This window comes from Cherax quadricarinatus, chromosome 2 (assembly GCF_038502225.1).
Source record: "Cherax quadricarinatus isolate ZL_2023a chromosome 2, ASM3850222v1, whole genome shotgun sequence".
NCBI lineage: Eukaryota > Metazoa > Arthropoda > Malacostraca > Decapoda > Parastacidae > Cherax > Cherax quadricarinatus.
The window spans coordinates 21570164-21594799 of record NC_091293.1 but is presented as its reverse complement, the minus strand read 5'-3'; the positions used below and the strand labels follow the sequence as shown (position 1 = coordinate 21594799).

General features: G+C 38.7%; 1 protein-coding gene across 1 annotated transcript; it reads right to left on the bottom strand.

The window, feature by feature from the left end:
• Window positions 1–20303: 20303 nt before the first annotated feature.
• On the bottom strand, window positions 20304–24195 carry LOC138853071 (piggyBac transposable element-derived protein 3-like). The gene is made up of 2 exons (XM_070087594.1): window positions 22459–24195; window positions 20304–22193 (listed from the first exon to the last, which is right to left on the bottom strand). Exons 1-2 carry the CDS (start codon window positions 22462–22464, stop codon window positions 20319–20321), a joined length of 1881 nt encoding a protein of 626 aa, XP_069943695.1. The 5' UTR covers window positions 22465–24195; the 3' UTR covers window positions 20304–20318.
• Window positions 24196–24636: the final 441 nt, after the last annotated feature.

Below are 24636 nucleotides of genomic sequence, written 5' to 3'. Positions count from 1 at the left end.
TTTTTCTCTAGTGCAGTGTATATTTGTTTTAGTATGTGTATAATAGCATCATTCATATTTTTATTAGGCCTGAACCCAAACTGACAGGGGTTGAGTATGCTGTGGGAGATGAGGTAGGAATAGATTCGCTTATGAATTAATTTTTCGAAGATTTTAGAGAGAGGATATTGGCCTATAGTTATTCAAGTCTGTTTGGTCTCCTCCTTTATGGATCGAGGTGACCCTCGCTATTTTGAGAACTGTAGGGAAGGTAGAGGATTCGATGGATTTGTTAAAGTGTGTTCCAATGATTGGTGACAGCACTCGCAACACTTTTTTGTATATATGGGTGGTAAGGTATTTAAATCTCCTGTCTTGTTTTTTCGCATGTTGATAATAAGGGAGACTTCTGTTGGGTTAGTCGGAGCTAGGAACAGTGTGTTCGGGTAGTTGCCAGTGAGGCAGTCATTGGGTGGGGTATTTGAGCTTGGGATTTTATTGGCAAGGTTTTTTCCTATGGTGAAGAAATCATTGAGTCTGTTTGCTGTTTGCTTCTTAAATCTCGCAAACCAGCCTTTGCTGGCCCTAAATTCACTAACAGCAGCACTTGTTCCAGGCATTTTATTTACAAGATCCGCATACAACTGTTTTGCCTTCTCACAAATCGCTGACTCCACAACACTATCTCCTACTAATTGTTTTTCCCTGATCCACAACAATAATAACTTTTCCATATCTTCCATTATTGGTGACCTTTGTTTCATTATCACATTTACTCCTTTCGCAATATCAGCTTCCTTGATTTGTTCTTTCTTTGCCAGGATGGAAGTGATGGTAGATTTGTTTTTCCCATACATCCTGGCACGTTCCAACACTCGCATACTACTCTCAAATTTTTCAATCACTTCTCTCTTAAATTCCATCATGTTTCTCTCTTTACCACAGGAGCTTTACTAGGAACTTTCTTTGGGGCCATGCTTACTTACTTCGCAGTTGCATTTAATAAATAACAAAGAGAAACACTGATTTATAGCAAAAAGTTTGGATGAATGAGCAGTAGCTTCCTCAGAGCGACACAGCAACACTGACTCAGGAACATGTGAGTGTCGCCGGCCGATAAGCATCCAATACGGTCGATAAGCAAAATAACGGCCAATAACCAGAAGCCGAAAAACCAGCCAATAAGCAAGTTGGCCGATAAGCGGAACGGTCGATAACTGAGGGTTCACTGTACTTCATATAGTAAATTGTTTAAATTGTTCTACAATGGACCCTCAGTTTTCATGTTTAACCCTTTCAGGGTCCAAGGCCCAAATCTGGAGTCACGCACCAGTGTCCAAGATATTTCAAAAAAAAAATTTGTTATTTTTTCTTATGAAATCGTAGAGAATCTTTTTGTGAAGGTAATAAAACAAAAAGTACGAAAATTGGTGGAAAATTGACGAAATTATGCTTTCGCGAATTTTGATGTGTCAGCGATATTTACGAATCGGCGATTTTGCCGACTTTGACTCCCATTTTAGGCCAATTACATTATTCCAATCAACCAAATTCTTAGCTATTTCACTAGTATTACTTCTATTCTATCGATTGAGCACAAGAAATCGCCAAGTCAACTGTTTCAACTACAAAATAAAGTGATCGGAAATTGTTAATTTGGCCAATTTAACACAAAGTTCAAAATATTCCAATTTCAAAATAGGGTCCAGAATGAACAATGTAGGCATTCCTGGCACTAAACTAACATTTCCTCTGTTCATTAGTTATGTTTTGAGGCTTTACAAATAAATTCCATTTTGATTTTTTATTCACATAATGAATTTTTATTCACACCAAAAAATAGAAGATTTACTGTTATGCAATACTGTAATAATTGTATAAATATCATCACCATATTTGTGAATGTATATTAGACCCACCAGCTGATGTGTATTAGACGTGTGAGGTTGTTTGTTTACTCTTGAATATCGGCAAAAATTTAACATTTCCGCTACTTTGAGCTCAGTTTCAAGCCATTTCCAATGCTAAAACCAATCAAAATCATCTCTATTTCTGTAATATGTCTTCCATTCTATCAAATAAGACCAAGAAATCGCAAATACAACTATAAAAAACATACGAAAAAACACTGCAAAGTTGCTGTTTTAATCGAAAAATCATGATTTCATTTTTTTTCTCTCATTATGCACAGTGTGCTGCAGGATCTGTTTTATGTGGTGCACACATACCACATAGATGTATTCTCTCATATCTAGGCCCAAATGTACCACTCACAGTTTATCAGAGTGAGCTGAGCTCATGGCGTAGATCTACGGTTTGGACCCTGAACGTAAAGCCGTAGATCTACGGGACGGACCCTGAAAGGGTTAATCCGTTCCTGAGGCATCGGCCAAAACTGAAACCGGCCAAAACCGAAACTATTTTCCCCATAAGAAATAATGTAACTGGAATTAATCCATTCCAAACACCCAGAAATATCATCAAAAAAATTCTTTTTTACCTTAAAGATAGTTACATGCACAAAAGAATGAACATTACACATGACACTTACCTTTAATGAAGGCTGTTGTTGCTGGAAGGAAGACAAGGAGGAGGGGAGAAGGAAGACAGGTTATTGTTTGGAAGGGGAATTCCCCTCCATAAGGACTCTAGGTACCAGTCCTTATCTGGAGTCACTTCCCTCCTTTGTTTTTTATTGCCACTAGGACCAGCTTGAGAGTCACTGGACCCTTGTCGCACAAAATATCTGTCCAGAGAGGTCTGTTTTTGGCGTCTCTAAGATTTGCCTTAAATGGGACATGGCATTGTCATTGTAAAATTCACCAGCACGGATTGCAACAGTTTTCTCAGGGTGATGTTCCTCCACAAATGAATGTACTTTAGACCACATTGCACAAATCCCCTTATTCTTTGAAGAAGCGAAGTGGCATACACAGTGTTGTAAGGCACAGTGACAGTACCAGTTCAGACAAACAAGCGGCTGAAAAATTTGTGCGGGAATTCAGATGTTATGTATAAATTCACCTACATCATCGCTTGTTTCAGGCAGTTTCTTTAAGAGGTCATCATGTAACTGTCTTGCCTTTTCACAAATAACTGACTGCACAACACTATCTCCTGCTAACTCTTTCTCTCTGATCCACACCAACAACAATTTCTCCACTTCTTCAATTGTTTGGGATCTCTGTTTGGTTATCGCATTCTCCCCTTTCGTAACATCAACTTCTATGATTTCTTTTCTTTTTGTCACAATGGAGCTGATTGTTGATGGCGACTTCCTGTACATCTTGCCGAGTTCAGCAATGAGAATGCCATTATCATATTTTCTTAGGATTTCTTTTTTCATTTCTATGATGTTCCTCACTTTCTTTACCAAAGGACTGGCACTAGGAGCTTTCTTTGTGGCCACAGTGGCTTATTTAGCAGTCACACACAATAAACAAGTGACAAAAATAATGCATTATTACAAAATGTTTCTTATGACCAGGCAGGATATATTCACTCACCGAGAAAAAACGCTACACTGGCTGAGAATGGTGTGGGAAGCAGCTTTGTCTGCACACTCGGCACTAGACAGATTCCGTACAATCGACGAAAACGGAGGTGAGCGACGAAAACGGAGGCAAAAAATCAGCAAAAAAAAAAAAAAGTCAGCCAAAACCGAAATCAGCGATAACGGAGATCGACGAAAACAGAGGGGCCTGTATTGTAAAATTGTAATGCTTCAAAACTGTAATGTTCAAATTTTATCATTTTAAATACTCAATTGTACTTCATATTGTAAACTGTTTAAAATGTTTTACTGTAATACTGTAACTGTAATATGTACTGTAATTTTTATAAAATAATTGTAATACTGTAATTTTCATAAAATAATTCAAAACTGTAATTATTCACTACTAAACTTCTCAACTAGACCTATTAAAGCCATATAGCATTACCTATTAATACTTATGTACTCACTGTAAATCACCTAATGGCCATTTAATGTTATAGCCTAGTTAATCTTAAGTTAATTTCAAGTTTGAATGAAATGCTCTGTATACAAGGGGCTTTTGGCATGTACACTCTACTATTATATTCCTCTGTACATCTATGTATCATGTCAAAATAAAATACTATTATTATTATTACTATTATTATTATTATGTGATAGAAAAGTTACAAGAGGCCAAATATGGTAGAGTACTGGGTGGTGGTGGTGGTGATACTCGTGTCTTACTTGGTAATGGTCTCAATTTGCACACTGAGGTTCATTTTTTCTTACACCTGTTGCCCTTGTTCACCTTTCAGTAAGTAGGTACAGGTCTGCCATCACAAATCCGGCAATCAGTTATTCAGTTCCTTCAGTTATTCGCCACTAATTTTGGCTAGCATTATTTCAAATTTCCAGGGTTGCCACACCAACCTGCTGGTACTGTTTGGTGGCGCTACTTGCTGCATAAGTCATTCCAATTTCTTTTTCTCCATTTATTGTTTTAACCTGCTTACTTTTAGCCCTAGCCATGGTTCCAATGAATAAAAGAAATGTTCTCATTATGTAAAGCACCTACACAGTACATTATCCATTAAAGATAAGGTGGCTTTGAAGCCACTGTCGGTTGTCATGAGCTCAGTCTCATGAAGCAGGAGAATATGCTTTATTATTACGCTAATATCAACACTACAGCTTATTTGCCTATCACAATTGATCTAATATGACATAAGAAACAATATAAATAACATAAAACATGTTAAATACTCCAGAATGAATAATATTTGACATAACACCGAGCAGTTCGAAAGAGTTATAAAGAGGATATGGTAAACAAATACCATTCTCCTATCCCTGTCCTGGAGGCTTATATTAGAGAAAACAGAGTATAGCACAGGGTTAACTATGACATACACTCATACTCCACCATAAACATGAAACAAAAAAGTTATTTTCTCTCTATAGATTATCACACATAGCAGCATATGTGTAGAGAACCTAGGATAACCCCAAAAAAGCCAACATGGCTTATTTTTAGTACCTGGCTTGGATTAGCCATATGTATATGATTTTTGATAAATATTCGATTCCCAGCCAGGGTAGAAACATTAGGCATGTTTCTTTACACCTGTTGTCTATGTTTACCCATCAATAAATGGGTACCTGGGTGTTAGTTGGCTAGTGTGGGTGTTATCCTGGGACACTGACCTAATTTTCTTGAAATACTCAGCATAACAAGTGCCTTTCTATAGTAGTATGTCACTCGTATTGTAGACAGTGACCCTCGTATTGTAGATAGTCTTAATGACCCTCGTGTAGTAGTCTTTTTAGTATGATAATAAAATGTTATCTTCATTATAGAATAATAAGAAAATATTATAACATTTATATTATAATAATAAGGTAAAAGGACTCCAATGGAAATAAGTCACTCTATCTGACTTTTTTGGGTTATCCTAGGTTCTCTACACATATGCTGCTATGTATGATAATTCTATGTAACTGTATTTGTGTATACCTGAATAAACTTACTTACTGATGTCAGCTAGGCCTGTATACCTTGTACATGTACGTGTAGTAAATAAAGATATTATTATTATTATTATTATTATTTTATTTTATTATCACACTGGCCGATTCCCACCAAGGCAGGGTGGCCCGAAAAAGAAAAACTTTCACCATCATTCACTCCATCACTGTCTTGCCAGAAGGGTGCTTTACACTACAGTTTTTAAACTGCAACATTTACACCCCTCCTTCAGAGTGCAGGCACTGTACTTCCCATCTCCAGGACTCAAGTCCGGCCTGCCGGTTTCCCTGAACCCCTTCATAAATGTTACTTTGCTCACACTCCAACAGCACATCAAGTATTAAAAACCATTTGTCTCCATTCACTCCTATCAAACACGCTCACGCATGCCTGCTGGAAGTCCAAGCCCCTCGCACACAAAACCTCCTTTACCCCCACCCTCCAACCTTTCCTAGGCCGACCCCTACCCCGCCTTCCTTCCACTACAGACTGATACACTCTTGAAGTCACTCTGTTTCGCTCCATTCTCTCTACATGTCTGAACCACCTCAACAACCCTTCCTCAGCCCTCTGGACAACAGTTTTGGTAATCCCCGCACCTCCTCCTAACTTTCACACTACGAATTCTCTGCATTATATTCACACCACACATTGCCCTCAGACATGACATCTCCACTGCCTCCAGCCTTCTCCTCGCTGCAACATTCATCACCCATGCTTCACACCCATATAAGAGCGTTGGTAAAACTATACTCTCATACATTCCCCTCTTTGCCTCCAAGGACAAAGTTCTTTGTCTCCACAGACTCCTAAGTGCACCACTCACCCTTTTCCCCTCATCAATTCTATGATTCACCTCATCTTTCATAGACCCATCCGCTGACACGTCCACTCCCAAATATCTGAATACATTCACCTCCTCCATACTCTCTCCCTCCAATCTGATATCCAATCTTTCATCACCTAATCTTTTTGTTATCCTCATAACCTTGCTCTTTCCTGTATTCACTTTTAATTTTCTTCTTTTGCACACCCTACCAAATTCATCCACCAATCTCTGCAACTTCTCTTCAGAATCTCCCAAGAGCACAGTGTCATCAGCAAAGAGCAACTGTGACAACTCCCACTTTACATGTGATTCTTTATCTTTTCACTCCACGCCTCTTGCCAAGACCCTCGCATTTACTTCTCTTACAACCCCATCTATAAATATATTAAACAACTATGGTGACATCACACATCCTTGTCTAAGGCCTACTTTTACTGGGAAATAATTTCCCTCTTTCCTACATACTCTAACTTGAGCCTCACTATCCTCGTAAAAACTCTTCACTGCTTTCAGTAACCTACCTCCTACATCATACACCTGCAACATCTGCCACATTGCCCCCCTATCCACCCTGTCATACGCCTTTTCCAAATCCATAAATGCCACAAAGACCTCTTTAGCCTTATCTAAATACTGTTCACTTATATGTTTCACTGTAAACACCTGGTCCACACACCCCCTACCTTTACTAAAGCCTCCTTGTACATTTGCTATCCTATTCTCCGTCTTACTCTTAATTCTTTCAATAATAACTCTACCATGCACTTTACCAGGTATACTCAACAGACTTATCCCCCTATAATTTTTGCACTCTCGTTTGTCCCCTTTGCCTTTATACAAAGGAAGTATGCATGCTCTCTGCCAATCCCTAGGTACCTTACCCTCTTCCATACATTTATTAAATAATTGCACCAACCACTCCAAAACTATATCCCCACCTGCTTTTAACATTTCTATCTTTATCCCATCAATCCCGGCTGCCTTACCCCCTTTCATTTTACCTACTGCCTCACGAACTTCCCCTACACTCACAACTGGCTCTTCCTCACTCCTACAAGATGTTATTCCTCCTTGCCCTATACACGAAATCACAGCTTCCCTATCTTCATCAACATTTAACAATTCCTCAAAATATTAACTCCATCTTCCCAATACCTCTAACTCTCCATTTAATAACTCTCCTCTCCTATTTTTAACTGACAAATCCATTTGTTCTCTAGGCTTCCTTAACAAGTTAATCTCACTCCAAAACTTTTTCTTATTTTCAACAAAATTTGTTGATAACATCTCACCCACTCTCTCATTTGCTCTCTTTTTACATTGCTTCACCACTCTCTTAACCTCTCTCTTTTTCTCCATATACTCTTCCCTCCTTGCATCACTTCTACTTTGTAAAAACTTCTCATATGCTAACTTTTTCTCCCTTACTACTCTCTTTACATCATCATTCCACCAATCGCTCCTCTTCCCTCCCGCACCCACTTTCCTGTAACCACAAACTTCTGCTGAACACTCTAACACTACATTTTTAAACCTACCTCATACCTCTTCGACCCCATTGCCTATGCTCTCATTAGCCCATCTATCCTCCAATAGCTGTTTATATCTTACCTTAACTGCCTCCTCTTTTAGTTTATAAACCTTCACCTCTCTCTTCCCTGATGCTTCTATTCTCCTTGTATCCCATCTACCTTTTACTCTCAGTGTAGCTACAACTAGAAAGTGATCTGATATATCTGTGGCCCCTCTATAAACATGTACATCCTGAAGTCTACTCAACAGTCTTTTATCTACCAATACATAATCCAACAAACTACTGTCATTTCGCCCTACATCATATCTTGTATACTTATTTATCCTCTTTTTCTTAAAATATGTATTACCTATAACTAAACCCCTTTCTATACAAAGTTCAATCAAAGGGCTCCCATTATCATTTACACCGGGCACCCCAAACTGACCAACCACACCCTCTCTAAAAGTTTCTCCTACTTTAGCATTCAGGTCCCCTACCACAATTACTCTCTCACTTGGTTCAAAGGCTCCTATACATTCACTTAACATCTCCCAAAATCGCTCTCTCTCCTCTGCATTCCTCTCTTCTCCAGGTACATACACGCTTATTATGACCCACTTTTCGCATCCAACCTTTACTTTAATCCACATAATTCTTGAATTTACACATTCATATTCTCTTTTCTCCTTCCACAACTGATCCTTCAACATTACTGCTACCCCTTCCTTTGCTCTAACTCTCTCAGATACTCCAGATTTAATCCCATTTATTTCCCCCCACCGAAACTCCCCTACCCCCTTCAGCTTTGTTTCGCTTAGGGCCAGGACATCCAACTTCTTTTCATTCATAACATCAGCAATCATCTGTTTCTTGTCATCTGCACTACATCCATGCACATTCAAGCATCCCAGTTTTATAAAGTTTTTCTTCTTGTCTTTTTTAGTAAATGTCTACAGGAGAAGGGGTTACTAGCCCATTGCTCCCGGCATTTTAGTCGCCTCATACGACACGCATGGCTTACGGAGGAAAGATTCTTTTCCACTTCCCCATGGGCAATAGAAGAAATAAAGAAGAACAAGAGCTATTTAGAAAAAGGAGAAAAACCTAGATGTATATATATGTGCATGTGCATGTCTGTGAAGTGTGACCAAGGTGTAAGTAGGAGTAGCAAGATATCCCTGTTATGTAGCGTGTTTATGAGACAGAAAAAGAAACCAGCAATCCTACCATCATGCAAAACAGTTACAGGTTTCTGTTTCACAGTCATCTGGCAGGACGGTAGTACTTCCCTGGGTGGTTGCTGTCTACAAACCTACTACCTACAATTATTATTATTATTATTATATTATTATTTTCTCAGTTGTTTGTTGGGTTATCTTATTCAAACTTGGGCAATGTATGATGGAAAAGATACTTCTTCATGAACACCAAAAATGAAAGAAATCAGACCATAAATAGCGGAGTTCACTTCTCAGCCATTAGCGGCCTCTTAGCGGTATATTTTTGTATGGTTATGGTTATATTCTCATTTTTTTTGTCTCATTTGACAGAATGAAAGATATATTACAGAAATAGATATGATTTTGATTGCTTTCATGACGAAAAGTACCTTGAAATTGTGCACACAGTAGCGAAAATGTTCTATTCTTTAGCGAAGCTCAAGAGTAAACAAATGACGTCACCGTCCAATACCTGTCCACCTGCCAGTCCAAATTCCAGTACGAAGTCAAGAATGGATTGACATTATTACAATTATTACAATAATGCAGTAGTCTGCATAACAGTAAATCTTTTATTTATTTTTTTTTTGTGAACAAAAATTCCAAATGGTAAGCAAGAGTAATATAAGAGGGGCCTGTAGCCGTGACTAATGAACAGAGAAAATGTTATTTTAGTGCCAGGAATGTCTACACTGTTTATTCTGGATCCTATTTTGAAACTGGCATCTGTTGAAATTTGTGTGAAATCGGCCAAATTGCCAATTTCTGACCACTTTATTGGGTAGTTGAAATAAGTGAATGGGCGGTTTCTTGTACTCAGTTGACAGACTAGAAGTAAATAAGTTTATTCAGGTATACACAAATACAGTTACATAGATTATCATACATAGCAGTGTATGTATAGAGAACCTAGGATAACCCAGAAAAGCCAGACAAAGTGACTTATTTCCAGTACCTGGCTTGGGCTTGCCATATATGATTTTTGGTAAATATTTTTTTTTTCTCAGTTGTTTGTTGGGCTATCTCATTGAAACTTGGGCAATGTATGATGGAAAGATGCTTCTTAACGTACAACAAAAATAAAAATGATGGACAATAAATAAGGGAGTTCACTTCTCAGCCATTAGCCGCCTCTTTGCAGTATATTTTCGTATGGTTTTTATGGTTGTATTCTCATTTTTTGGACTCATTTGATATAATGGAAGATATATTACAGAAATAGACATGATTTCGATTGCTTTCATGATGAAAAGTACCTTGAAATTGAGCTCATAGTAGCGGAAATGTTCGATTTTTGCCGATGTACAACGAACTGTGTAAGTCAAGTTGGTTAATTTTATTAAATGTATTCTAACTTAACCACTCTGTAATTCGGCAAACTCAGTAATCCGGCACATTACAGGTTCCAATGATGCCGGATTTGTGATGGAGGACCTGTACCTGAGTGTTGGGCTACTAATGCGAGTCTCATCCCAGGAGAAAAGATTAAAGGATCCCAGTGAAAATAAGACAGTCTGATGATATCCTGACTTGATTGGGTAATCCTGGGGGTTAATAACCATCCAGGTTAATAATCTGAGCAAATTTTCTTCTACAGTTCTCAAATAGTAATAATAAGAATAATATAAGTGAACAGTATTTAGATAAGGCTAAAGAGGTCTTTGTAGCATTTATGGATTTGGAAAAGGCATATGACAGGGTGGATAGGGGGGCAATGTGGCAGATGTTGCAGGTGTATGGTATAGGAGGTAGGTTACTGAAAGCAGTGAAGAGTTTTTACGAGGATAGTGAGGCTCAAGTTAGAGTATGTAGGAAAGAGGGAAATTATTTCCCAGTAAAAGTAGGCCTTAGACAAGGATGTGTGATGTCACCGTGGTTGTTTAATATATTTATAGATGGGGTTGTAAGAGAAGTAAATGCGAGGGTCTTGGCAAGAGGCGTGGAGTGAAAAGATAAAGAATCACATGTAAAGTGGGAGTTGTCACAGTTGCTCTTTGCTGATGACACTGTGCTCTTGGGAGATTCTGAAGAGAAGTTGCAGAGATTGGTGGATGAATTTGGTAGGGTATGCAAAAGAAGAAAATTAAAAGTGAATACAGGGAAGAGTAAGGTTATGAGGATAACAAAAAGACTAAGAGATGAAAGATTGGATATCAGATTGGAGGGAGAGAGTATGGAGGAGGTGAATGTATTCAGATATTTGGGAGTGGACGTGTCAGCGGATGGGTCTATGAAAGATGAGGTGAATCATAGAATTGATGAGGGGAAAAGGGTGAGTGGTGCACTTAGGAGTCTGTGGAGACAAAGAACTTTGTCCTTGGAGGCAAAGAGGGGAATGTATGAGAATATAGTTTTACCAGCGCTCTTATATGGGTGTGAAGCATGGGTGATGAATGTTGCAGCGAGGAGAAGGCTGGAGGCAGTGGAGATGCCATGTCTGAGGGCAATGTGTGGTGTAAATATAATGCAGAGAATTCGTAGTTTGGAAGTTAGGAGGAGGTGCGGGATTACCAAGACTGTTGTCCAGAGGGCTGAGGAAGGGTTGTTGAGGTGGTTCGGACATGTAGAGAGAATGGAGCGAAACAGAGTGACTTCAAGAGTGTATCAGTCTGTAGTGGAAGGAAGGCGGGGTAGGGGTCGGCCTAGGAAAGGTTGGAGGGAGGGGGTAAAGGAGGTTTTGTGTGCGAGGGGCTTGGACTTCCAGCAGGCATGCGTGAGCGTGTTTGATAGGAGTGAATGGAGACAAATGGTTTTTAATACTTGATGTGCTGTTGGAGTGTGAGCAAAGTAACATTTATGAAGGGGTTCAGGGAAACCGGCAGGCCGGACTTGAGTCCTGGAGATGGGAAGTACAGTGCCTGCACTCTGAAGGAGGGGTGTTAATCCTAATACACAGTAACTAATTAAAACTAGATAAAGTAATAGTACATAGTAACTATACTTAAAACTAAACAAGGAATAGTGGTTAGCTGTTTTACAATCTTATTTGAACTTAGTACAAAATCTAACCAACAAGTAATGGTGCGAGTGGTAATATTTCATGGAATGGCAGAACTAAAAGCCAGGAGGTCACATGATAAGACTAATTAGCAGATGTTATAGAAGATTTGGTTAATATTGAGAAACAAGATGATTTTATGGATTGGCATAATTAACCCCTTGACTGCCACAACCATAAATCCTGAGATGTCTCCTGGTGTCACAAAATTTGAAAAAAAAAAAAAAAAAAAAAAAAAAAAATCTTACGAAATGATAGAGAATCTTTTCCCGATTGTAATGACACCAAAAAAACGAAATTTGATGGAAAACTGACGGAATTATGCTCTCGTGAAGTTAGCGACCTTGGCAATATTTACGAATAGGCGATTTCGCCCACTTTGAGCCCTATTTTCAGCTAATTCCATTGTTCCAGTCGACCAACCTCATAGATATTTCTTTAGAACTCCACTTTTTCTATCGATTGAGTACAAGAAACTGCCCATTTACCAATTTCAACTACCCAATAACGTGGTCAGAAATTTGCAATTTGGCCAATTTCATGAAAATTAAAAAATATGACAATTTCAAAACAGGGTTCAGAATGAACAATGCAGACATTTCTGGCTCTAAAATAACATTTTCTTTATTCATCAGTCACGTCTCCAGGCCCCTCTGATATTACTCTTGCTTTCTATTTTGAATTTTTATTCAAGCTGACATTTCTGTAACAGATTAGATAAGTGCCCTTAATACATATACACGTGTGGTGCATATAGTGTACGTTACTATTATATTGTACATTATTATTTTTATTATTTTTCATCACTAGCTAATGCCAACTACCTCCAATACTCTATACTTCTTTCTTACTGCTATTAATTGCTCATAATTTTAAATTACAAGTCAAATCTTACTCCAAATTAATAATATTCATTATTCTTACCTGTCCATTTAATTTTGTTTATCACTACTTGTTTTTTAGTCACTTTTCATTGTGTATGCAATTAGTGTATATTCCAATTACTTTTTTGCAAGTACCAGAACTATCTTTTGCTACCTGGAGTTTACCTGGAGAGAGTTCCGGGGGTCAACGCCCCCGCGGCCCGGTCTGAGACCAGGCCTCCTGGTGGATCAGAGCCTGATCAACCAGGCTGTTGCTGCTGGCTGCACGCAAACCAACATACGAGCCACAGCCCGGCTGATCCGGAACTGACTTTAGGTGCTTGTCCAGTGCCAGCTTGAAGACTGCCAGGGGTCTGTTGGTAATCCCCCTTATGTGTGCTGGGAGGCAGTTGAACAGTCTCGGGCCCCTGACACCAACTACCAACTACCTCATTTTTTTTTTTTACTTTTTATTGTGCAATAAACTGCTCAATTTATTTAATATTACAAATCAGATCTTACTCCTAAACCAATATTATTTCATAGTGACCATCTGTCCATTTAACTTTGTTTACCATTACTTAATTTTAGTCCCTTATATATTTTCTCCTTTATTTTAGCTTTATATAACTACCCTAGTTTATATATTCACAATCGTTAAAATAATCAAGGTGCTATTCTCAGGTGCTAAAGTAGAATAAGTTCACAATTTTGCCATTATATTCCAAAGCTCATTTATTTGATTAGCACTTTATTGTTCACCACAACTTATATTAGTCCCTTTTATATTATAATTTTATACTATAATTCTAACTTTAAAGAATTACCTTTATAGTACTACCTACTATCATATTCCCAAGCTCCATTATTTGATAATCACTTTATTTGTATTAGTCCCTTTTATATTGTCTCCTTTATTTTAGCTTTAAAAAAAAAAAAAAAAAAAACTACCTTAGCTCATTATTTTACATTTGTTAAATAATTCAGGTGCTATTTTTTAGCTTAAGACTATTTACTTTGTTTTATACTTAATTCTAACTATAGATTCACTACAAATCTTATGATTACAAACATTGATCCTGATACCAACCTCTTATTTAATGACTTAAATGAATCAAACAGTTACTGTAATTACTACACTGCAGAACAATCAAAGGCACTTCTCAGAGCCAACAACAACATAACTATCTTTAACTACAATATCAGATCTTTAAGCAAGCATTACGATGACCTCATAGCATTACTAAATTCCTTACATGCCAATATGTCCATCATTACACTAACTGAAACCTGGCTAAAGCCTGATAGTACAGATGTCTATGCCATTCCTGGTTACACAGCCATATACATGTACAACTGTAGGCCAGACCAACAAGGGGGTGGCACAGCCATATACTACTCAGACCAACTAGAATGTATCACTAATACTTGCACAAGGGATGAACATGGGGAATATATAATAGCCAAATTCAAATCCAAATACCTACAAAAACCTCTCACATTGATAAACATCTACAGAGTTCCACAGTCAAACATTAGCCAATTTAGTCAAAACCTAGGAAGTATGATAACTGATGCACGCATGAACAAAGATCACTTACTACTCTCAGGTGACTTCAATATAAATCTCCTGCAAGACCAGGACCCACATGTTACTGAATTCACAAACACATTGAGTAACTGTATGTTGCTACCAACAGTAACAAAACCTACAAGAGTTACAGAGACTAGTGTTTCCCTACTTGACCACATCTGGACCAACACCATATCCCCTTTAAAATCAGGCATAATTACAGATAATACCACAGACCACTACCCTACTTTCCTCATAACAACTCTTGGTAAACTACCCCAAGACACTACTAAAGTCACCTTCAGACTTCACAATGAGGCAGCCATTAATAACTTCACAACAGCAGTAGCAAACATTGACTGGCACACTGAGCTAGAAATCTATACAGATATTGACGAATGTATTAATAATTTTCTAAAAAAGACCCAATACCTCTATAACAAGCACTGCCCTAAAAAAACTAAACAGATGACAGCTAAGAGACTGAACAGTCCCTGGCTAACACCCAGCATTCTCAAATCCCTAAATACAAAACACTAATATGAAAAACAGTACAGAATGGGTCACATAACCAGAGACCAAACAAAACGTTACTCGTCAATCCTAACCAGCCTGATAGGAAGGGCAAAAAAATTGTATTATGAGAACAGATTATCCAACTTACGAGGTGATATAAAAAAGACCTGGAAAACCCTATCAGAAATTCTGGGAACAAAAAAGATATCACGAAATAGCGAAATAAAATTAGCAAAATCAGATGAACCCCAACTCCCACCAACAGAAACAGCAAACAGACTCATTGATTTCTTCTCCACTATAGGACAAAACCTTGCCAATAAAATCCCAAGCTCAGATACCCCACCAAATGACTACCTCACCGGCAACTACCCGAACACACTGTTCCTAGCTCCGACTAACCCATACGAAGTCTCCCTTATTATCAACGCACTAAAAAACAAGGCAGGAGATTTAAATACCTTACCACCCTTTATATACAAAAAAGTGTCACAAGTGCTATCACCAATCATTGCAACACTCTTTAACAAATCCATTGAATCCTCCACCTTCCCTACAGTTCTCAAAATAGCAAGGGTCACCCCGATCCACAAAGGAGGAGACCAAACAGAGTTGAATAACTATAGGCCAATATCCAACTTACACCCTCTCTCAAAAATCTTCGAAAAATTAATTCATAAACGAATCTACTCCTACCTTATCTCCCAAAACATACTCAACCCCTGCCAATTTGGATTCAGGCCTAATAAAAATACTAATGATGCTATTATACACATGCTAGAACATATATACACTGCAATAGAGAAAAAAGAAGTCCCACTGGGGATCTTCATTGACTTACGTAAAGCTTTTGATACAGTTGACCATGACTTGCTCCACGTAAAATTGTCACACTATGGTATAAGAGGGCACTCCCTCAACTACCTCAAGTCATACCTCAGCAACAGAAGCCAATATGTGTACGCAAATGGGGCAAACTCTTCTGCACAACCAATTACAGTTGGTGTCCCACAGGGAAGTGTCCTTGGCCCTCTTCTCTTTCTCCTATACATAAATGACCTACCAAATGCTTCGCAATTACTCAAACCCACACTATTTGCAGATGACACTACATACGTCTTCTCCCACCCGAGCCCAGTCACGCTAGCCAATACTGTAAATACCGAATTACAGAAAATATCTACCTGGATGAGGACTAACAAACTTACACTAAACATTGACAAAACCTACTTCATTCAGTTTGGTAACAGAGCTACAGATGTCCCTCTTAACATAATGATAAACGGATCACCTATCACAAAGCTAACAGAGGGAAAATTCTTAGGAATCCACCTTGATAATAGACTCAAATTTCATACACATATACAACAAATTTCTAAGAAAATTTCCAAGACTGTAGGCATACTATCGAAGATACGGTACTATGCTCCACAGTCAGCCCTCCTGGCCCTATATCACTCTCTTATTTACCCCTATCTCACCTATGGAATTTGTGCATGGGGCTCAACAACAATTAACCATCTCAGACCACTAATTACCCAACAAAAGTTAGAATGATAACAAATTCTCACTACAGGCAGCACACTCCACCAATATTCAATACACTAAACCTACTCACCATACAAAACATCCATACTTATTACTGCACGTATTACATACATAGAACACTTAACTCTGATATTAACCCTCCCCTCAAACATCTCCTTGCCAACCTCAACAGAACACATGACCATAACACAAGGCACAGATCACTCTTTGATGTTCCTTGTGTCCATCTCACACTATGCAAAAACTCAATGCACATAAAAGGCCCTAAAATCTGGAATTCATTACCTGTAAATATAAAAGAAACACTACCTGTTTATAAATTCAAGTCTCTTCTCAACGATCACTTACTCACCCAAAACCAAATAAATACTGAATAACTGAACCTTATAAATTGTGTATCTTAAATGTTTCTCACAATTATATCACATAAATGTTAAACCTAAAACCCAATCTAACTTTATTATTTTTTAAATACACTACCTAACAGAATACTCCATACGACTGAATGTACAACAATGCATGCAACCATATGACCTGTCTTTGTAATACTCGCTTGTGCTTTATAGTAATCTGTTTACATTAATGTTTTATCACTGATTTCATCATTGCTTAGTTAATCTTAAGTTAATTTTAAGCCAGCCCGTAATGCTATGCATAGTATAAGTGGCTTTGGCATGCTGCTCTTATCTGTATTTTTTTGTACCTCTGTATGTGTGCTCAAATTGTTAATAAATAAATAAATAAATAAATAAATAAATAAATAAATAAATAAAAAAAAATAGAAAATTTACAATTATGCAGACTACTGCAATATTGCAATAATTGTATAAATAATGTCAACCCATTCATGACTGCATATTAGAATGGCTACTTGGACATTTATTAGAAAATGACATCATTTGTTTATTTTTGAACATCGGAAAAAATCAAACATTTCCCCTACTTTGAGCTCCATTTCAAGGTTCTCTTCATAGTAAAACCAATCAAAATCACCTCTATTTCTATAATATGTTTTCCATTCTATCAAATGAGACCAAGAAAACGAGAATACAATCATAAATACTATACGAAAATAGACCACAAATTCGGCATTTTAATTAAAAAAAAACGGTCAGTTTTTTTTTCTCATTATGCACTGTGTGCTGCAGGATTTTTTTATATGGTGCACACTGACCACACAGATCCATTTTCTCACATGTGGGCCTACCAGCTTTCTCCTGCTTGATTGGAAGCCGCTAGAATTTATGAGTATATATACATCAAAAACGGTGGCTCGTAAGACGTATATATACGACCAAAACAGTCAAAGGGTTAAGAGCCTAGAGGTCACATAATAAAACTAGTTAGCAGATGTTTGGTTGATTTGGTTAATATTATGAGATAAGATGATTTTTCAGCAAAGTCCTAAATTTATAAGTTGTCAGGGGATCCTTGACTTGTTCCGGTAGCGAGTTCCAGATCTTCGGGCCTTTCATGTGCATAGTATGAACAATAGAGGCTACTGAACCATAAAGAATTATTTACATGAATGGTGCTTTGTGACTTAGCTTCCCAAAAAAGAATATCAAACTTCACTGCTGTGTAGTAGAAACAAAAATTTGTGTTTTAAGGCACACAGTCAATTATAGTTTCTTTTAACCCCTAAACGGTCCAAATGTATACTATACATGTTCTTACCGCTAGAGCCCCAAATGTATACAGTGGTCCCTCGTTTTTCGTAATTAATCCGTTCCTGGAGCCGTTACTATAAACGAAATTTACGATTTACGAATCAATTTTCCCCATAAGAAATAATGTAAATACAATTAATCTGTTCCTGACACCCAGATGTATTAAAACAAAAAATTATTTTACATGAAATATACATGTAGTACATAAACAATACAATGGGAAATGATGAATGAAACATTAACAGCATAACACTTACCTTTACTGGAGATTCTTCTTAGTGTATGGGAGACTGGAGGAGGAGAGAGAGTGGATTGTTTATAGTTTGGAAGGGGAATCCCCTTCCAGCAACACCTCAGGTACCAATTGCTTTTCTGGGGTTGCTTGTCTTCTCTGTTTCTTAATGCCACTAGGACCACCTTGAGAGTCAATGGAGTCCTGTCTCGCAAAATAACTGTGGAGAGAGCTCTGTTTCTGGCGTCTCTTTAACACTTCCCTAAAATGGCCCAAGACTTTGTCACTGTACATGTTGCCAATATGGCTTGCAGCAACCTTGTTAGGGTGATGTTTCTCCATAAAGCTTTCCATCTTACCCCACATAGTAAAAATCTCTTTAATTTCTGAAGAAGGCACCTTCTTCCATCTCTCTTCCTCCTCCTCTGCAGCAAGATTCTGAGCTGCGATGTGTTGCTCTTCCTGTTGAAGCTCTTGCAGCTCCTCAGTGGTGAGCTCTTCGTTGTGGTCTTCCACCAATTCTTCCACATCCTCCAAACTCACATCCAACCCCATGGAACTCCCCAGTGCCACAACTGATATTACAACAGACATAGGCTCATCAGGGTCAGTCCCAAACCCTTCAAAATCCCTCTTGTCGACACAATCTGGCCACAATTTTCTCCAGGCAGAGTTCAAAGTCCTGGTAGTCACTCCCTCCCAAGCCATACCTATAAGGGTTATGCAATGGAGGATGCTGAAGTGTTCTCTCCAAAATTCCCTTAGGGTCAAGTGAGTGTCTGTGGTCACAGTCAAGCACCTGTGAAACATTGTTTTTGTGTAGAGTTTTTTAAAGTTTGCAATGACCTGCTGGTCCATGGGCTGGAGGAGTGGTATTCGGGGGCAAGAACTTTACTGTGATTAATCCAAACTCCTCGAAAATTATTCCATCCAAGTTTGGAGGATGAGCAGGTGCTTTGTCCATTACTAGCAGGCACTTGAGATCCAATTTCTTTTCCAGGAGATACTCCTTCACACTAGGGCCAAACACTTCATTGAACCACTCGACGAAAATTTCCCTCGTGACCCATGCCTTACTATTAGATTTCCAAAACACACACAATTTACTCTTCATAACATTGTTTTTCCTGAACACTCTGGGATTTTCAGAATGGTACACTAGTAATGGCTTCACTTTGAAATCCCCACTAGCATTAGCACAGAACATGAGCGTCAGCCTGTCTTTCATAGGCTTGTGTCCTGGCATTGCCTTTTCCTCTTGTGTAATGAAGGTCCTCTTTGGCCTTTTCTTCCAAAAGAGGCCGGTTTCGTCACAATTGAACACTTGTTCAGGTTTCAGTCCTTCAGCCTCTATGTACTCCTGGAATTCATGCACATATTTTTCAGCCGCCTTGTGGTCCGAACTGGCAGCCTCACCATGCCTTACCACACTGTGTATGCCAGCACGGTTCTTAACCCTTCATCGCGCAAGGGGTCCGAAAATTTGAAATTCGAACTGAACTCCCTATGGTGGATAGAGTAACTCAATACAAGGTCACTGATCCCATATAAATTGATTTCTGATGGTTAGTTTTCGAGAAATTGCCAATCTCCGAAGACCGAAAATATTAGGCTGCTCCCGACAAAGGGATTAAAAAATTTTATGTTGCAAACTTGCAATTGTTAATAAAACACACCAAAACAATTTTTTAAATTTAATATACAAACAGACAATATAGAAAACATAAATGGAACTTGTATCAAAACATTTTTTAATTGTTACAAAAATATAAAAAGGAAGCAAATATCAACAATGCCAAATTGCAAAGTGATGCAAGTTTCAATCCCTATATTCCTGAGATTCATTTGGAAGACCAATGATTCTATATTGCTAAATGGCAAGATGGAAGTCTAAGAAACAATTTCTATCAGTCTTTATGCACAGATTTACTTTGCATACACTACACACGAATGACGATGTTACCGTTTTCTTCGAGTTGCTGCAATACTTGCAAGTAAACGGCCTTTGCCCTGCCATTGGGAAGTGCATTAGACTAATGTCTTTCCTAACACTGTCATCAGGCATTTCTGTACGTTTTCCCCTCCCAGGTTTCACTATGCCAACACCATTGGAAGTACATGGTGAATTAGTTGGTGAAGGTCTTGGAGTTGTTCTTAGGATGCTCCCTCTAAGGTTTTGTCCTTTAGACCTTGCAATTTCAGAGATACAATTCCTGAAATACTTCAGTTGCATACACTTTTGCTTTATTGCTCGAGAATCACGGCAATAAAGCAGCCATGCATTCACAACAGCAAGATCAAGAATATAGGCAAATAGCCGCATGTACCAACGTTTTGATTTCATTGGTGTTTTGTAGAGATGCACCAACATGTTGCTTTTGTCAATACCTCCCATGTTTGCATTATAGTTCTTGATGACTGCAGGGCACGATATTTGCTCTTTCCTCTTTGTACCCTTGTTATATCTGTCAACAAGACTCAGAGGCTCGACCCCAATATCAGTTGTCACTAAAGTCACAACTTTGGTGTCCTTCCATCTTACAACAAGGACACCATCATTGTTGTTGAAGCAAAAATTGCCCCTGACCACACTGTTCCTTTCCATTTGTTTGATAGGCACCAGATGTGGCTTACCACATCTATTGTCACGTACTGTTCCAGTGTATCTGCAGTTATACTTATCTCTTAGTAGCTTGACCAAAGGTATACTTGAAAAGAAATTGTCAGCATAGATTGCTGATGTGTTTGTCTTGTTCATAGTTTGTGCAAGTACCAGAACAATCTTTGTACTTATTGGAAGTTTAGATTCTTCCTGTGGCAGCTGTATGGGATGTGTGTCAAAAGTTGTTGTGCCTTGATACATGAGTATATCATGTATGAGTCCATCTTGACTTGCACGACAAAAAAGTTTGAAACCCCACTTATCTGGTTTTGTTTTGATGTACTGCCTTAGGTTTCCAGCAGTTTTACCCTTGAAACCAACCATGACTTCATCAATAGATTGCTTGGGTGTAGCTGGAATTTTCAAGCAAGCATTAGTTAGTTCAGTGTAAAGAGGCCTTACTTTGTAGAATCTGTCATTATCCTTTTTTGTGTTGTCATTGAAATGAATATGACTTCTAAGGTACTTAAACCTCTTAGACGCCATGCTATCTACAACCTGTGGGATCCTAAAAGCAGCTTTCCAATAGTCTTCGAGGGATGGTAGTGAAGCAATACCCATGAACAACAAAATACCTATGAACCTCAAGATCTCTTCAGAATCTGTTGAAAAAGTACTATTTACGTCTTTTTGCCTTGCATACAAATTTGTTTGATATGCTATGTTATCTATCATGGCTGGAGTAACGAACATACGAAAATACTCATATGGAGACCTAATTGCAAGAGGCTTTTCATGTTCATATGCCGGCAAAGGATCATTTTCAATGTCATCTACGGTCCACTCAGATGAAACTTGAAGAGCAATATTCTCATGGATCTCTTCCTCATCCGGGTATTCCTCAATCCTAAAAGTTTTCTTTTTCCTCATTACTTTCTGCTTTTTGGCTGGCCTTTCTTTCCTTTCTTCCTCCTCATCATCACTTGACATCTCTGCATCCTGTGCATCCGGTGGCAAGTATTCATCACCACTATCCAGCAATTCTGGTTCGTCTACCTCTGGTTCCGAGTCACTGTCTTCAGAAACGCAGACATACCTCGACCTGCTGGTCGACTGCTCCCCATAAAACAGCCTCTCATGGAACTGGAAGGACAATAGAAACCTCCTGTATAAATCCAGACCACTACAGAGTTCATATATGAAATTGAAAATTTTTTATAAATATTTATTTGACTATAATTGGACATTCCCGGAAACTCGCACAAGACCGAAAGAATTCGGACTAAAATGCTTGCACTTTTTTCAACTGCATGCTACACTCATATTATGCTTCACACGGACTTTAGGTATATATCAAAATATGCCTAAACTATTCATGTAAGCACTAAACACAACAATCAGTACTTACCGACATTGTAGAATGTATAATCCAAGAGTAGATTAGTAAGGGTGGAGGGAAAAATGCGTGTGTGTTCGAAGCCAAGCCGCCAGTGTTTATATTTTGATCTCTCAACCAATGGGAAGGCGGCAGAAGCGAACTGTACTTAGCTGAAGAGACTCAGGGAAGGCTTGTGATTGGTTGGAACTAAAGAACGGGAAGCTGGCCGCGCGGGGCGCGAAGTATGACACGCGCCAAAAACACGTAATCAATACCGAATTTTTTCGGCCAAGATCGACAAAGGGTTAAATCTCTCAAACCAGCCTTTGCTGGCCTTAAATTCACTCACATCACCACTACAGTGGACCCCCGCATAACGATGGCATCACATAGCGATTTTTCCGCATACCGCTTACTTTTATCGCAAAATTTTTGCCGCGCATACCGATTAAAAACCCACTCACCGATTTTCGTCCGAGACGCGTCCAATGTGCCCTCACATGTGCCGCCCGTCCCATTGTTTACCAGCCAGCCTCCGCAGTAACATCCAAGCATACACTCGGAATATTTCGTATTATTACAGTGTTTTCGGTGCTGTTTCTGGAAAATAAGTGACCATGGGCCCCAAGAAAGCTTCTAGTGCCAACCCTGTGGTAAAAAGGGTGAGAATTAGTATGGAAATTAAGAAAGATTTTGAAGGGTTTGGGGCTAACCCTGAGAAGCCTATGCCAGTTGTGGAATCCATTGTGCCTACTTCAAAGATTAAGGAAATGTGTGCACAGTGGGTTGAACTGCAAACCTTTATAGATGAAAATCACCCTGACACAGCTGTTGCAAGCCGTGCTGGTGACTATTTCAATGACAATGTTGTGGCCCATTTTAGACAAATCGTAAAGGAACGGGAGGTACAGAGCTCTATGGACAGATTTGTTGTGCGACAGAGGTCCAGTGACTCTCAAGCTGGTCCTAGTGGCATTAAAAGAAGAAGGGAAGTAACCCCAGAAAAGGACTTGCTACCTCAAGTCGTAATGGAAGGGGATTCCCCTTCTAAACAGTAAGAAGATAATGCTCTCCCCTCCTCCCATCCCATCAATCATCACCAGATCTTCAATAAAAGTAAGTGTCATGTAATTGTGCATGCCTTTTTCAGTTTGTGTGTATTAAAATTAACATTTCATGTGGTAAAAAAATTTTTTTTTCATACTTTTGGGCGTCTTGCACGGATTAATTTTATTTCCATTATTTCTTATGGGGAAAATTCATTCGCATAACGATTATTTCGCATAACAATTATCCCTCTTGCACGGATTAAAATCGTTAACCGGGGGTCCACTGTATTTGCAGGCAATTTCTTTACCAAATCTTCATGCAACTGCCTAGCCTTTTCACAAATAACCGAAGTCATAAGAGTATCTCCTGCTAATTGTTTCTCATTTATCCACACCAATAATAACTTCTCAACCTCTTCGAGTACTGGTGATCTCATTTTTGTCAGCATAGTTACCCCCTTTGCAACAACAGCATCCTTGATTTCCTTTTTCTTGGCCACTATGGAACATAAGGTTGTGCAGGGTTTCTTATACATCCTGGACAGTTCGGCCACACTTGTACCACTTTCATATTGTTCAATGATGGTTTTCTTAAATTCAATCGTATTTCTCACCTTCTTTACCACAGGCTTGGCACTAGGAGCTTTCTTTGGAGCCATGGTAGCTTATTTAGTACTTTTTTTTTTTTTTTTTATTATCACACCGGCCGATTCCCACCAAGGCAGGGTGGCCCGAAAAAGAAAAACTTTCACCATCATTCACTCCATCACTGTCTTGCCAGAAGGGTGCTTTACACTACAGTTTTTAAACTGCAACATTAACACCCCTCCTTCAGAGTGCAGGCACTGTACTTCCCATCTCCAGGACTCAAGTCCGGCCTGCCGGTTTCCCTGAATCCCTTCATAAATGTTACTTTGCTCACACTCCAACAGCACGTCAAGTATTAAAAACCATTTGTCTCCATTCACTCCTATCAAACACGCTCACGCATGCCTGCTGGAAGTCCAAGCCCCTCGCACACAAAACCTCCTTTACCCCCTCCCTCCAACCCTTCCTAGGCCGACCCCTACCCCGCCTTCCTTCCACTACAGACTGATACACTCTTGAAGTTATTCTGTTTCGCTCCATTCTCTCTACATGTCCGAACCACCTCAACAAC